The 14,562-nt window shown below is 49.5% G+C and overlaps 3 protein-coding genes across 3 annotated transcripts; 2 read left to right on the top strand and 1 right to left on the bottom strand.

Annotated features, from left to right (window-relative positions):
- Nucleotides 1-93: 93 nt before the first annotated feature.
- Nucleotides 94-2,740, top strand: POJ06DRAFT_262203 (BRO1-like domain-containing protein). The gene is made up of 3 exons (XM_056188715.1): nucleotides 94-409; nucleotides 461-506; nucleotides 572-2,740. Exons 1-3 carry the CDS (start codon nucleotides 210-212, stop codon nucleotides 2,651-2,653), a joined length of 2,328 nt encoding a protein of 775 aa, XP_056040442.1. The 5' UTR covers nucleotides 94-209; the 3' UTR covers nucleotides 2,654-2,740.
- A 4,982-nt stretch (nucleotides 2,741-7,722) lies between these two features.
- POJ06DRAFT_262199 (uncharacterized protein) lies at nucleotides 7,723-8,701 on the bottom strand. Its single transcript, XM_056188714.1, has one exon. It carries the CDS (start codon nucleotides 8,172-8,174, stop codon nucleotides 7,827-7,829), a length of 348 nt encoding a protein of 115 aa, XP_056040441.1. The 5' UTR covers nucleotides 8,175-8,701; the 3' UTR covers nucleotides 7,723-7,826.
- A 1,977-nt stretch (nucleotides 8,702-10,678) lies between these two features.
- Nucleotides 10,679-14,389, top strand: POJ06DRAFT_37605 (fungal-specific transcription factor domain-containing protein). The gene is made up of 2 exons (XM_056190948.1): nucleotides 10,679-11,107; nucleotides 11,157-14,389. Exons 1-2 carry the CDS (start codon nucleotides 10,803-10,805, stop codon nucleotides 14,167-14,169), a joined length of 3,318 nt encoding a protein of 1,105 aa, XP_056040440.1. The 5' UTR covers nucleotides 10,679-10,802; the 3' UTR covers nucleotides 14,170-14,389.
- The last annotated feature ends 173 nt before the right edge of the window (nucleotides 14,390-14,562 follow it).

Below are 14,562 nucleotides of genomic sequence, written 5' to 3'. Positions count from 1 at the left end.
CGTTGTCACATCTACGGCAGTAAGTACCTGCGCTGACGGCATAACTAAATTACGTCACATGTACACAAATCAAATCTGCTACTTCTCGCAGCGCACAACGGACAACTCTGCTGTGAATTTTCTGAGTGGCCGAGACGCCCTTTCCAAGGGTAAATACTCTCTCTACTAGTAAATCGTGTCGCATTTCAATTCATTCTTTGCATCAAAAAATGTCAATGTCGAATATCCTCACGGTTCCACTCCGTCGGACGGATCATATCGCGCTTACTCCAGCGATCAGGGCATACATCGAGCAGAGCTATGACCAGCATCCCGATATGTTCAAGAACGATATTGCTGAGCTTGAGCGGCTACGGAATAATGTTGTGAATCCCGAAGTGCGCGCGTCGAGTATTACGAATTTGACACGGTACGCTCTGTAGATGGAAGGTGACGAGTTGGCACTGACATATGCATCAAGGTATTTTATTCAGCTCACGTTTTTGTCATCGAAATTTCCGGCAGATGTAAGCTCTCTATTATATTTTGAGGACAATGAGGAACTGCGGAAATGTTAACCGCAAGAACGCAGATTAAGGTGAATTTTGTGTGGTATGGAACGCTAGGGTACGCCTCATCAGCATCGGTTTCCCACAACGATCTGCAATTTGAACGGGCAAATATCTTGTACAATATCGGTGCAATGTACTCTCAACTCGGCTTCGAAGAAAATCGATCTACTGGCGACGGTTTGAAGCACGCGTGCCAGTCATTTCAGCTCGCTGCCGGCTGTTTTACATACCTCAAACAAAACGTGATCACGGAAATGCACATGAACCCGCCAGACGACATATCCGCGGCTACGCTCGACGTCTTGACGAACCTGATGCTCGCGCAAGCGCAAGAATGTTTCTGGCAAAAAGCAGTGCTGGACAACATCAAGAACTCGCTCATCGCACGTCTAGCCCACCAAGTCTCAGAATATTACGGCCAAGCGCTGAATTCCGCCATGCGCACGGCAGCCATCAAGTCAGAATGGATCCACCACTTTACCTGCAAGAAATACCATTTTGAAGCCGCGGCGCAGTACCGCGCCGCTTCGGACTGTTTGTCGAGCGGGAAATACGGGGAGGAGCTCGCGCGGTTAAAGGCGGCACAGGATGCATGCGCACAAGCACTCGCTGGCGCAAGATATGTCGCCAAAGCCGTCGCAGATGATTTAAAAGGTCTACAGGCGAAATTGAAGTCGGATTATGCGCGCGCGGAGAAGGACAATGATTTGATTTATTTGGCGCCAGTTCCTGCTACGAGTGCGCTACCTACAATTAAAACGGCGTCGACAGTGGAAGCGCTGGTTCCTAGAGAAGTTGAGAAGGCAATGGACGCGTTGCAAGAGAAGTATAGTCCGCCGCTGTTTGCAAAGTTAGTCCCGTTTGCAGCGCACCAGGCTGCGAGCATATACGTTGACCGGAGAGATACACTCGTGCACAAGCTTATTACTGCGAAAATGGATGCGATGGCGGTCCAGCTCCACGAATTCCTCACCAGACTCGGATTACCTGGCTCTTTGCAGGCGCTGGAACGTCCGGTTGGATTACCACCAAGTCTGGCAGCCCACGCGGAGGAAATTCGCGCGTCGGGAGGCTACGTCGCTTTACAAGCCACTATCGAGGACGTCCGGAACTTATCTGCTGTCGATTCAACCATATATGCTGCGGCCGCCGACGTTCTGCGTTCTGAACGCCAAGAAGACGAAGACCTCCGTGCGCGCCACGGGACGAATCAATGGCGTCGCGCGCCATCCGTAGAAGCTGGCGCCGTTCTGTACGCTCAGCTGGACAAATTGGGCGGGATTATAAAAGCTGCTGCGGACAGCGACGAAGTTGTTCGGGGGAAGTTTAGGGAGAGTGAGAGTACGTTTAGATTATTGAGCGGCGATTTAAGGGACATTGAGGAGTTTTTGCCGAAAAGCGCTGATGCTGCGCGGATCGATCCTGAACTCGAGCATCGGAGTTCGGAGCTTCGTCAGAAGATGAATGAGGTCTCGAAAGTCGAGTATCGGCGGCGAAAATTTGTCGAGGACGTGAAGGAGAAGGCAAAGAATGATGACGTGTCAGATTTAATTCTACAAGAGACCGCGCGGTTGGAGAGGCTAGATCCGCTCGGCAAGATCGAGGCCACCCAGTTCGAAAAGCTATTCACGGAACGATTGAAGATGTACGATGACGACAAGAAGCGAGTGGAAGATGAGGCGGACGAGCAGACAAGATTACTCACAGACATTGAACTCGCAGACATGGACTTCTCGTCTGCACTTGCAAAATCCCGAGGGCAAACGTTGTCGGACCGTGAAAGCGCGCTGCAAACGCTCGAAGCGGGCTACTTCAAATATCAAGAACTTATGAACAACCTCGAAGAAGGGCGCAAGTTCTACAATGACTTTTCGAGGCCACTGACACAGTTTCAGGACGAGGTTAACGATTTTGTGTATAGTCGTCGCGTCGAGGCGCGGGAATTGGATGGGGACATCGCGGCGCAGTTTGACAGGATGACGTTGGGACGGACTGAGAGTCCATTGCCGGCTCCACGCCCACAGGGACTGCCGCCGCCTGTGTTGAGTAATAGTAACGTGTGGAATCCGGGTCATGGCATTCAGTTTGGGAGGAGGACATAGGACGTAAATAGAGGCATTTTGCATGATTCGTCGCCATTGATACATTATTCTACCACATTGCTCCGTTTTCAAATTATAAGAAATACATAGACCCTGTGCGTAAGCCGTCCAATAGCCGGAATCTCAGAATTGATGAGTACACAGGAAACACTACGCCGTAGATATAAAGGATCCCTATACCGCCAGACTTTTCCTTCTGTTGAAATCGTTGTTTGCATATGCACCGTAGGAATGAATTCATTAGCAGGCGTTTCCGAGCATCACCAAATCCTTTTACTGTCGCTAACAATATAGATTGGACAACAAAATAACGCGTGCGTCCCCGCAACTTCGATTGTCCATTGCTGTTCCCAGCCACGGACTCTTCAAACTCTCACACCTTTGCAAAATCGAACTATACAAATATTATTATAATTAAGTTATATGTAATACACTATTTATTATCATGCGTAAATAATATTATAGATATTGTCAATGAGGAACCAACTGTTACAAGAACGCGGGGCGACTAATTCCTGCTACGAGCACGATGTCAGGAATCCTTCCTGAGGATCTGGTATGACACTACGACAGGATGACGTAGTAAGCCGCAGACGGCGCCCTGACGTTACGACGGCAAAATCTTTTCTCCGTGTCTACTTCCAATATTACGCTGGCGAAGGACGATACAAAAGCATCAATGAGTCTGGATGGCAGCGCTGACTCCATTGAATTAGATCGAGTCGGAGGTGTGACTGGAAACTCTCCTCCAGAACGACTTGTGTGTGAAAGGTGAGAAAAGCGAGTTCCACGTGACGAAGACCGAACTTCCTGGACAAAGGAATTGAAATGAATGACGAGAAGGTCAGAGCCATTAAGGAGTGGCCAGAACCAAAGAATCTTCGGGCATTGCAACGCTTTCTGGGCTTCGCCAATTTCTACCGGCAGTTTATTCGGAACTATAGCCAGATACGCGAAGCGTTCGCGCCTTTGTTGAAGAAGAATGCACCCTTTGTGTGGACCCCGGATATGTCAGACGCTGTTGCTGACCTCAAGGAAGCCTTCATTTCCGCGCCGATGTTGCGACACTTTAACCCAACGACGGAGACAATCATGTAGACAGATGCCTCGGGAACGGCAATTGCTGCGATACTGAGTCAGCGACAGAAGGATGACGGCTTCCTCCATCCTGTCAGGTTAGTCGTTCTCTGAAATCCGCGGAGAGAAATTATCATGTACATGACCAAGAACTATTGGCGATAGTCGAAGCATTCAAAGTTGCTGGCGACACAATTTGCTTAGTCTTACTCAAAAAGTCAGGGTCTATACTGACCATAAGAATCTGGAATACTTCACGACCCGTCACGACATCTCCAAACGACAACTTCGGTGGTCTGAGACGCTAGGCAACTTCAGTTACATGCTTGTCTTTCGTAAGGGCCGAGAGAATGCTCGTGCCGATGCGTTATCCCGTGTGGAGGAACCCAGCGACACGAAGATTCAGGGCGTGTTGATTCCTGGAGATATCGAAGTTCAAGAAACCGTCCATATCGCCGTTGCATGCCTCATGATGGAGCCAGAGAATGAGATCGAAGAGCGCATCCGGACACTACAACCGAACGACCCGTGGCTTCGGGACCTCGTTGACCAGTTGAATCAGTCCACGGACAACCCTGATATACGAGGAACCAATCTGGTAGAGGGTCTCGTTCTGTTACGGCGGAAGAGCACGAGGACAGCAAGACTTGAACTAGAACTTGATGGGGCGGAAAACAAGATCCGATTTCTTGAAGCATACAACAAGGAGCGGGGCCGTCAATTTATATCCATGGACTCCGCTACAGACAAGGTTTAACTATGTACATGCTGTATGGCCTTCTAGGCCTTGTGTAAGGATCTAGTGGGTGAGTTCCTAAGAATCTTAGGGCCTCGCGCTGGGGCGGTACCAACTTGGCCAAAAGACCACGATAATCAATCTTAGAATTGATTATGGCCCACTGCGCATAGTATAGTGACCGCCACCACTAGGGCCCTGACACCTTGTACCACTCCGGCGCGCCGGCCATGTCCTCGTCCGTTCGGGGCTGCCAGAAGCCAGATGTCGTCTCCTGACTCTCAACCCGACATCACCTGCGTAGGCAAGAGCCCATGACTGATCATGAGTCGTCCTCATGACTCCAGGTCGGAACTCTCGACAACAGAACGCCGATACTTTGGCCCCTTGGATATCTGAGAGGCCGGTGCGGCTCGCGATGACGCTGCGATGATGCGGCTCAGAAGTCAGAGCTTCATGACACGTTCACAAGGATAATCGACTCTGTGTCCCGGATGATTCCCAACTCAAGACAGATATTGTTTCGATCTACCACGATCCAACCACGGCAGGTCATCCGGGCACCCTAAGAACGTACGGGCTGGTTAGTCGTGACTACTTTTGGCCTGGCATGAAACGATTTGTGAGAAGCTTTGTCAGGGGACTGGACTCGGCGGTGGAGGTTTTGTAATTAACTTAGTTTAAAGTTTTTTTTATCTCGCGGTGGAGGGTTAAGTTTAATTCTCTTATCTATGGTTTAGGGTTGTGATATATATATATTTGCTCTTGTTGTTCTTATTTTTCCTTTTTCTTTTCCCTGTCGATTCTTTATACAATAATAGTGATCCTAGCTTGGTCTTTTTCTCGGACTCACCGTAGTCCTTACAAGCTTTGTGCGAACCTGTGACCGCTGTCAACTCACGAAGATTCCCCGACGCTTACCGTATGGTACCCTACAGTCTTTACCGGCTCCAGAGCGGCCCTGGACATCACTGTCAATGGACTTTATCACGGACTCCCGGTTTCCAATGAATTTGATTCAATTCTCGTGATTGTGGATCGTCTAACAAAGATGACACGATTTATTCCTGTTAAGAAAACGATCACCGCTGTTGAATTAGCCGACGTCTTTATTGAACACGTATTTGCCAACCACGGCGTCCCTACGGATATTGTTTCGGATCGCGGATCGGTGTTCCTGTAACAACCCCCCTCTTCCCCGGAGTAGATTGACATATCACTAGGTGATGGATATTGTCAGGATCCTAGTGGTGGCGGTCACTATACTATGCGCAGTGGGCCATAATCGATTCTAAGATTGATTATCGTGGTCTTTTGGCCAAGTTGGTACCGCCCCCCAGCGCGAGGCCCTAAGATTCTGTAATGGACCCGATGAGCATCAGCCGCTTCGCGTGAGCCGCAGTGTCGTAACCGCTGCGCCTCACCAGGCGCGTTTGCTGCTATATTTGGTTTTGTTTGTTCTATGTTTAGTTTTGGTCTTGTTTCTATGTTAGTTTTGGTCTTGCTCCTATGATTAGTTTTGTTCTATATTTAGTTTGTCTATTTTTAGTTCTGGTCGAGTATATAAGGAGGGGTTTGTCCTCTAAGACCAAGTGAAGGAACAAGTCTTGTATTCTTGTATCAATAAGAATAGTTCCAGTCCAGTCTAGTCTAGTCCAGTCTAGTCCAGTCCAGTGTGTTACACTGTAGTCCAGCTCCAGTCCAGCCCAGCGTCGTTACACTCAGTCCAGCCCAGCGTCGCTACAGATTCGTAGGAACTCACCCACTAGATCCTTACAGATATTGTTGAAATATCAACTATATACTCAATAGAGTAATATACGTGCACATAAGGAAAGTCACACTCTGCAGAGACCAGAGTATAACTCGGCACAGCAAAAGACAGACCTGACGATCGAAGCTTTGCTGATAGCATGTGGCTAAACATTGAACAGACTTGTGGGAAAGCACGAGTTAGGCCTTTGAAGCCATTGAGCATTAAATCTGAACCACACTTGAGCCGCACCATCGTAAGAAGGGCGATGGCCTTACAAACAAGACCGAGACAATTCTGCAGAACGATGGGATATTACAGTTACCATCCGGGTCTCATGATAATGTGCTCTTGGACATGAGACTCCATCTTTCTTCTGACTGGCGTCAGCAAGAGCCTGATGATTGATCATCGTTACCCGATACATTGCGTGGTAATATCACCTGCTGATGTAATTGAAAATCACTACTAGTTAAAGATCAGCAGTTACGACATGAATTGTCAAATGATCAATCATCGGCGACGTTCAGACTTGGGTCACAGAAGGCTCTTTCCCAGAGTGCGAATTCTTGTATATTTAAAGACCTCTTAATTCCCTTGGGACCGGATGATCTAGAAGTAAGATCACGGATCACCACAACACCCTTCTTGTTGTTCACTTCCACTTGCTCATATAAAATTTATCACATCGCAAAAGGATATATCACTGGGTGATTGAGATGTCAAGTGTGATTGATATATCACAGGGGAATGGACATATCACAGAGTGATATTGTGTGATGTAAATTATAGTTTACAACTAAATAACTACCTTTATAATATATAGTATCGACAAAGAGAAAAGAGAGGAGAGAACACAAATGAACAAATATGGTCTCTGCCGGGCAACACCGACAGGACAAAGATAAGAGATAAGACGCCCGGCCCTCACAAGTGCTGACCGTGAGATCTTCGTGCATGAGCCGGCGTCTCAACCTGGTCCCTCACTGTAGACCACCCTCTGAGATTTTTCAGAAGTGCAGAAGTCTCTGCTGCTACCGGTAGAAGCCGTGCGTTAAAATATCTGGATATATTTCCTTAATTTCCTTGACCACAGTTGTGATCTCTGTTACACAGGGTTTTGGACTTGGTCAAGATATCAGGCACAAAACAAAGATCCGATTAACTAAAGAACAAATCTACAACAAGGGAGATATGGGATCCTTTATAGAAACCCATACTCTACAGGAAAGCCACGCGAGAAAGAAAAGATCGGATAACGGGGTGCGGGAAGGAACGGGGTGCGGGAGGAACGCGGGAACGCGGGAAAGAACGGAAAAGCCAGGAAGCCGAAACAAAACCAAAAGAAAAAGATTCCGGCGAGCCATCCGCTGGCCCGATGCGGCTTATGACAATCTGCTTTCTGTAACGGGACGAGACAGGACAGGGCTGGACTGTACTGGACTGGACTAGACTAGGACTGGGACTGTGCTGGACTGGACTGGACTAGACTGGGAAATGTATGCAAGACAAGATCTATTTCAGAATACAAGACTTCTTGCTTGGACTGACAGCGAGGACAAACCCCTCCTTTTATCTTCTGTCAGCCCAGGCAGCGCACCGAACAACTAAGAACACGTAACATGACACAACCAAGAAGCCACGCAAACCAAACCAAGAAAGCCACGCAAACCAAACCAAGAAAGCCACGCAAACCAAGCCAAGAAAGCCACGCAAACCAAACCAAGAAAGCCACGCAAACCACACCAAGAAGGACACGTACGCGAGGTCGCGTACGACGTGCGTCGCCTCAGCCGCACGTGCCCCATCGCGTTCCTGACACTTTCCATCTTTGCCAGACATCGCAATGGAGGGGTAGAGTTCTCTAGAAACTGGCCAACTTCTTCAACATCATCTTCACTTTCCGTCCTCAAATAAGGGAGAATACTCAGACCACATATCCTCGAATTCTTCATCGCGATAATCGTGGTCGTGTGTCACAAGGCTAGGCTGGGCAAGGGCTGGACGACACTTCTGGGCAAGGTACTGGGCTGTGAGAAATGCTGAGTGTGAATATGGACAATGAATCTGAAGTGAACAATGGAAGGGAGGCTGAGACTCTGATACCTCATAATCGACAAGAGCCATTCAGGGCTCATAACCTGTTGAAGCCCCGGCCCAAACGAACCCATCCAGGGCTCATAACCTGTTGAAGCCCCGGCCCAAACGAACCCATCCAGGGCTCATAACCTGTTGGAAGTCCCGGCCCAAACAAACCCATCCAGGGCTCATAACCTGTTGGAAGTCCCGGCCCAAACAAACCCATCCAGGGCTCATAACCTTTGGAAGCCCCGGTCCAAACGAACCGATGCAGGGCTCATAACCTGTTGAAGCCCCGGCCCAAAGGAACCAATACAGGGCTCATAACCTGTTGAAAGCCCCGGCCCAAACAAACCCATCCAGGGCTCATAACCTATTGAAGCCCCGGTCCAAACAAACCCATACAGGGCTCATAACCTATTGAAGTCCCGGCCCAAACGAACCCATCCAGGGCTCATAACCTTTGGAAGCCCGGTCCAAACGAACATCCAGGGCTCAGAAGCCCCGGCCCAAGCCGGCCAAAACGTAACCTGATGCGTGCCAAACATATTTGAATATAAAGTCGCAGAAAGGTATTCAGGGCTCAAAACGTCCGAAGCGCAACACCTGGGCAACGAGACACAACAAATCGTTGCCGGGTTCATGGCGGGCGTGCCTGGTAAACCTGCGTACGAAAGCAACCGCTATAGAACTTGGGAAAGCGCCCGGTAGGAGTAAAAGTCGTACAATCGTCTTCGTAAAGTACTGATCATGCACGCCGGATATACAAAACAGCCATGCTTGTCGCTGATGCATTAGGAGTGCACGACGAGTTGAATCTCACTACTGAACCCTAGTTGGTTGATATAGCCACTTCAATCCAATGCTGTGGCGCAGGTGTGGCGGCAGGGAGAAAATCTACAATAACGTAATCGAACAGGCAGGAATAAATATTTCTAAGCATCATGAAGAGAAATCAGTTAGGTTTCAGCAGATGTGAGACTAGTTATTGAGACGTGACAAGAATTAAATTGACCGAGAGCTAATTTCCGTGTCGTACGCTGCGGATGATGAAATTTGAGCGTACAGGCAAACCTGGCTATGACGATACTCGATACCCGATTTTGCGATAAAATCTGGTGATGTAATTCTAAAGATTGTGAAAAACCAGTTCGTTATAACGATTGACAGGTTTAGTACCTCGGTATAGCGATCAAAGAGTGATGCCCGGATTATATCGGCTTAACGAGTGACTGTAAGGGCAACGAATACTGGTATTGTACATTCTGAAATCCAGCTACGTGGCATAATGGTCTAGTGACACTTGCGCGGAATACGGATTGTCAGCTGGCAGCTGAGATAATGATTGGACGCGTTGAGCGTAGTCCGTCAGCAAGATAATGGAGGAGCCCGAGCGGCACACGGTCCACTAGCCAATATTGCTATTGCAAGCTACACCTGACCAAAGTTGAGAGGATTCGATGGCCAATTGGCCATATGTAGTCCAGGGAATCAGCGGACCTTGGACGAGTAAATAGGAAACAATAGTTGCGGGTCGGAGTCCGGAATGTTTTACTTTAAGAAGGAGAGTTCATTGTTCGATCGATGTCGTGATCGATGATGACTGAGTCTGCTGCTCGAGCCACCTACAGCGATTGCGATGAAATACATAAGGTTAGGCGCGATAACGATAGCAGAATATGTATTGTTATTCGCCTTGTCACCCGTCATTTAGCTCGAATCGGTTTTTCACAGCCGGCGCTGGTATCTCATGGCTGACGCATGGCAATCGCGGCGCAACCCTTTTTTTGCCGAGTTCCCATTATCGCTACGATGTAATATTTTGCGGGAAGCAATACGGATTACAAACGTAGATATCGTACAATGAGTTCGTGTTCAGGGAACCATGATAACCAAAGCCGCATCAATTCCCGGTTCCGGCCATAATGCCACTAGGCGAAAACAGAGATAACCTCCCTGTTTAATGTGATTTCCGTTCAATTGCCATTTATATATGATTCTCATGTTGCCATAGGCTGCCACATTCTAGAAACTCCCAGTGCGCACCACAGTCACCGATACAACTGGGCTTGGTGGCTGATGACAAACTCCGGGGCCGTTGGTATTCGCAGTCCTTGTACCAGCTACCACAGAGCACTCATCCTTCGTCTTCCTCTGACTTGCGAGGCAGGCGCATGCCTCTCTTTCATTTTATTTGTATTTTATCGTAATATTATTTGTTTAAAGCATGCAGTGAAATCTTCGTAAATTGGCAATTTAGATGTACTTTGGTGCTGTGAAAGTATTAGCGGTTAGGGCTGTCGACGCCGCACGGCGCTGGAAGAAAGGTTTTGCTCCGTCCGCCCTGTAGAACCAACTGAAATGACCTTGCCTGCTTATTATCTACAAGACGACTACTCCTCCTTGCTCGCACTGCTCCCTCCCCTTCAGAAATACTACCACTCCGTTGGTTTTCTTCTCAATCTAGTACCTACACAGGCTAGACGAAACCGACCAGCCGCGCAATGAAGGCCGGCAAGGATCCCGCGTCTCGCCCGCACAAGCGATACGACTCCAAAGTCCTAGGTGACAACTCCGCACCCGACGTCGCGTCATCTACTGCACCGTCATCGGACACAAACGCCTCATCCGCTTCAACAGGATCCGGCCCCGCGCCCGTGCATCTTACCCGTATCATTTCCGCATGCTCGAGGTGCCGTTCGCGAAAGACGAAATGCGACCAAAAGTTTCCGTCTTGCTCGGCTTGTTTAAAAGCTGGAGTTGAATGTGTCGGTCTAGATGCTGCAACTGGAAGAGAAGTTCCGAGAAGGTGGGCTTGACGACTGCAGTTCGATTTGGGGGATTGCTGACGAGTCCAGTTATGTTTCGCATCTCGAAGATAGAGTCGCGTTTCTGGAAATACAATTACAGAACCAGGGCATTCCCGTTGACACAACCGACACGTCCCGGCGACGAGCGGAAGCAGCGAACGGTGCGGCAGCCGATGCGACCACTAACACGGCGTCGCTTGTAGCTCCTGGGCCTCAGCCTGCAAAGGACGTCGATTCACTGGTCTCTACTGTCGGACTTGTATCTATGAAAGGATCTAGTACTCTCAGCTCGCCCTCTTTTCTAGGATTGTCGTCTGGTATCTCGTTTGCCAGACTTATGTTCGCGGCAGTAAAGCTTCGAGGGCAGGATGTTCCGTCGTCGGCAATGTCGATTGCATCGTCAGAACAACCCGATATGACTATCCAACATAATCCGGTCAAAATACAACCAGCGCCGTTGCCACCTAAAGACGTGGCCGAGACGTTACTCGAGGTATTTTTTAACCAGGCGAATGCCCAGATTCCAATATTCCACAGAGATGATTTCATCCATGCATATTTTGAGCCTGTCTATGGGCCGTACTCGGTGCAGACCAAACTCGCAAACATTAACAACGTCCGCAATGACTCCGTGTCTCCAACATCGAACATTCCGTCTCCAGTTGACGTCACCAAATCACCCGTCGGGATAACAGTCAAGACAGAAGTCATTCCGTCCGCAGACCTCAAAGTTGAGGCTGAGAAAGCCACGCCCCACACTACATTTGCGAACGGTCAGTGGCATAGTAGCGCCAATGGAAACATGCATGAGCACGCGGCGAACTCACCAGAGACTCTACGCGCGCTGTATTTCCTCAATCTGATATTCGCCATCGGTGTCGCCGTGCACCAGCAGCAGTATCCCGCTCTCCTGTGCGAATCCTATCACGCCGCTGCAATGAAGCATATCGAGCCTGTGTTTGCGTCGCCAGACCGCCTGGAGTCATTGCAGGGAATTCTTCTGCTTGGACTGTATTCTATTATGCGCCCTGCTGTCCCTGGCGTATGGTACGTTCTCGGCGTCGCGCTCAGACTCTGCGTCGATCTTGGCCTTCATGTCGAAGGCGGCGTAAAATCATGGAGCGGTACAAACATTACGCCGAAGAACGGACAAGGTCCAATGAAAGAAGGCGATCCTTTCGACGCGCGCACACTCGATCTTCGGCGCAGACTCTTTTGGTGCACGTACGCGATGGATAGACAAATCTGCGTGTACCTTGGCCGACCATTTGGAATTGCGGATAATAGTATCAAGGTGCCGTTCCCGAGCGATCTCGATGACGTGTTTATTACCTCTGAAGGAATTATGAAGCCTCCTGAAGACACGCCGCCGTCGTACAAGCAGGTCGCCGTGCACATCTTTCAGATCAGACGCCTCCAGTCGGAAATCCAGACAATCCTATACGAACGCGCGGAGCTCCCCCGCCGGTTCGCGACGCTGAAGGAATGGCAGACGAACATGGCTCGACGGCTCGAAGAGTGGCACAACTCGTCCCCCAAGTCTGCAAAGGACATGAATTGCAATTTTAATCTATACTTCCTTGACCTGAACTACCAGCAAACACGGCTCCTCCTGCACGGTATTTCGCCCGCCATCCCACGTCCTTCTGTAGAAGCATTTTTCATCATCGCGGATGCCTCTGAGAAAGTCATTCGTGCTTATAGACAATTACACCGTGAGAAGAATATCAATTACACGTGGATGGCAGTTCACAACTTATTCATGGCCGGGACGTCATATCTGTACTGTTTGTATCATTCCAAAGAAGTCCGAAGTCGGACGAGGATGGATGTGATAGATTTTAACACTATGGCGTGCATACACGTTCTCACGGCCATGGTGGATAAATGTGATGCTGCCTCTGGATGTCGGGATACCTTTGAGCTCTTGACGGCCGCCATATTGAGGCTCTGTTACAACGAGAAGACTGCGGCTGGAGAAATCATTGCGCCGGTAGGTGGAGTCAGTGCGGAAGGAGAGCCCAGAGGTGCTGGGGCCAGGACTGTCACGCCGCCAATACCGCCGCCCATGCCACCGCCTGCGAAGCGGTCAAAACGCTCGTCGGGATCGTCTCGGGGTGCGACGCAGCGGCCACAGCAGATTGAGATGCCGAGACCAATATCGTCGTCGCAGCCCTACCCCGGGATCTACAATAGTGCGCCGATGGAGTTCCCAAGTGGGTCGCCGCCTGAAGTGTCGCCGTCCTCGCTCGCACCGCCGAATATTTTGGATGCACCCATGCCGCCTGTCGGTACGCCTGGTTCGCAAGCAAGCACACCTGCCTCGACGACTTCGACAACGGAATCAGTCAGGACAACTGGCCAAGGCGGCCTTTCGCCGTTTGCGTCCTTCGAGTCGAACACACTGCAGTGGATGACAGACATGGAGCCTGATCTTGACGAAATATTCCGTACCGCAGCCGAAATCCAGGCCGTGCCACCCATGCACGGGAACTTTACCCATCCGGTGGCATATTCTGGCAACGTCTCCGGTAACACGCAAGGCGGGGGATATGCGTACCAGTTTAGTCCAGGAGCGGCTGTTCAGCAGCAGTTTTCCGGCCATAGTTTTGGAAACGTCGAAGGCCCACCGTCAGGGGGTACTACAACCTCCCCGGCGGATTCGTCGGCGTCGACGCAGTCGCAGAGTGTCTCGCCCGGCGGCACTACTCGCTGGCGACAGCCTTCGTTTGGGTTGCCGGTGCAACCTTACGGTGTCCATCAACAACAGCAATTATTCGACGACGAGTATGACGGCCAGCGAATCTACGAGATGATGTATGAGTTGCCGTCCGCGTCCATCTGGGACCAATTCTTCGCCGTGCCGGGAAGTGCCAACTTTGCGTCAGTAGCAGGACCAGGATTTGCGGGAATGGGAACGACGAATAGTCGAAACAGAACCCCAGTGTCTGCGCAGCAGCCGCCAGCACCGCCGGTTGTGACGGCGGTGCCACAAACGAATCTGAATGGCCAATCTGCTGGTTACGGAATGCCGTACTTTGATGTGAACATGCGGAGATAGAGGCGGGTCGATGTCGACATGGTTTATTTTGGATTCGGTACTGGTACGATTTCGATCTACTTTGCTCTTGGAAGTTTTGTCAATTTGCGTCTGGTTTTTTTGTGGCTATATGTGGAACAGGTGTTATTTGGGACCTTGTCTATTTGTTATATCGATTTCACTTATGTAAAGTCATTGCATTGCTATGCATATTTCAATATTCTGCTTGTTTTGGTTTTAAGATGTCTTTATTGATTGGAGTGTTGGATTTTTAGTATTGTAATATGTGGAGTGAAGTATCCATAGAATTGTATGAGGTTTGATTGGCTAGATATGGTGTGTACAATATCGAGCAACGGATTAGTATCTTTCATTATTTAACATACGATAAATGCAAAATGAATATCAAGTAAC

The sequence above is a fragment of the Lipomyces tetrasporus genome (genome assembly GCF_029532465.1).
Source record: "Lipomyces tetrasporus strain NRRL Y-64009 chromosome Unknown POJ06scaffold_12, whole genome shotgun sequence".
NCBI classification, from domain to species: domain Eukaryota; kingdom Fungi; phylum Ascomycota; class Lipomycetes; order Lipomycetales; family Lipomycetaceae; genus Lipomyces; species Lipomyces tetrasporus.
Note: the sequence above shows the minus strand (reverse complement) of the source record. Positions and strands in the feature narration are given on the sequence as shown.

Excerpts from the sequence above, each read along its gene's own strand:
- POJ06DRAFT_262203 (XM_056188715.1), top strand. The coding sequence starts at position 210 with ATGTCAATGTCGAATATCCTCACGGTTCCACTCCGTCGGACGGATCAT. Across the intron at positions 410-460 it reads AGTATTACGAATTTGACACG|GTATTTTATTCAGCTCACGT; the intron begins GTACGCTCTGTA and ends ATATGCATCAAG. Across the intron at positions 507-571 it reads CATCGAAATTTCCGGCAGAT|ATTAAGGTGAATTTTGTGTG; the intron begins GTAAGCTCTCTA and ends GCAAGAACGCAG.
- POJ06DRAFT_262199 (XM_056188714.1), bottom strand. The coding sequence starts at position 8,174 with ATGAAGAATTCGAGGATATGTGGTCTGAGTATTCTCCCTTATTTGAGG.
- POJ06DRAFT_37605 (XM_056190948.1), top strand. The coding sequence starts at position 10,803 with ATGAAGGCCGGCAAGGATCCCGCGTCTCGCCCGCACAAGCGATACGAC. Across the intron at positions 11,108-11,156 it reads GGAAGAGAAGTTCCGAGAAG|TTATGTTTCGCATCTCGAAG; the intron begins GTGGGCTTGACG and ends TGACGAGTCCAG.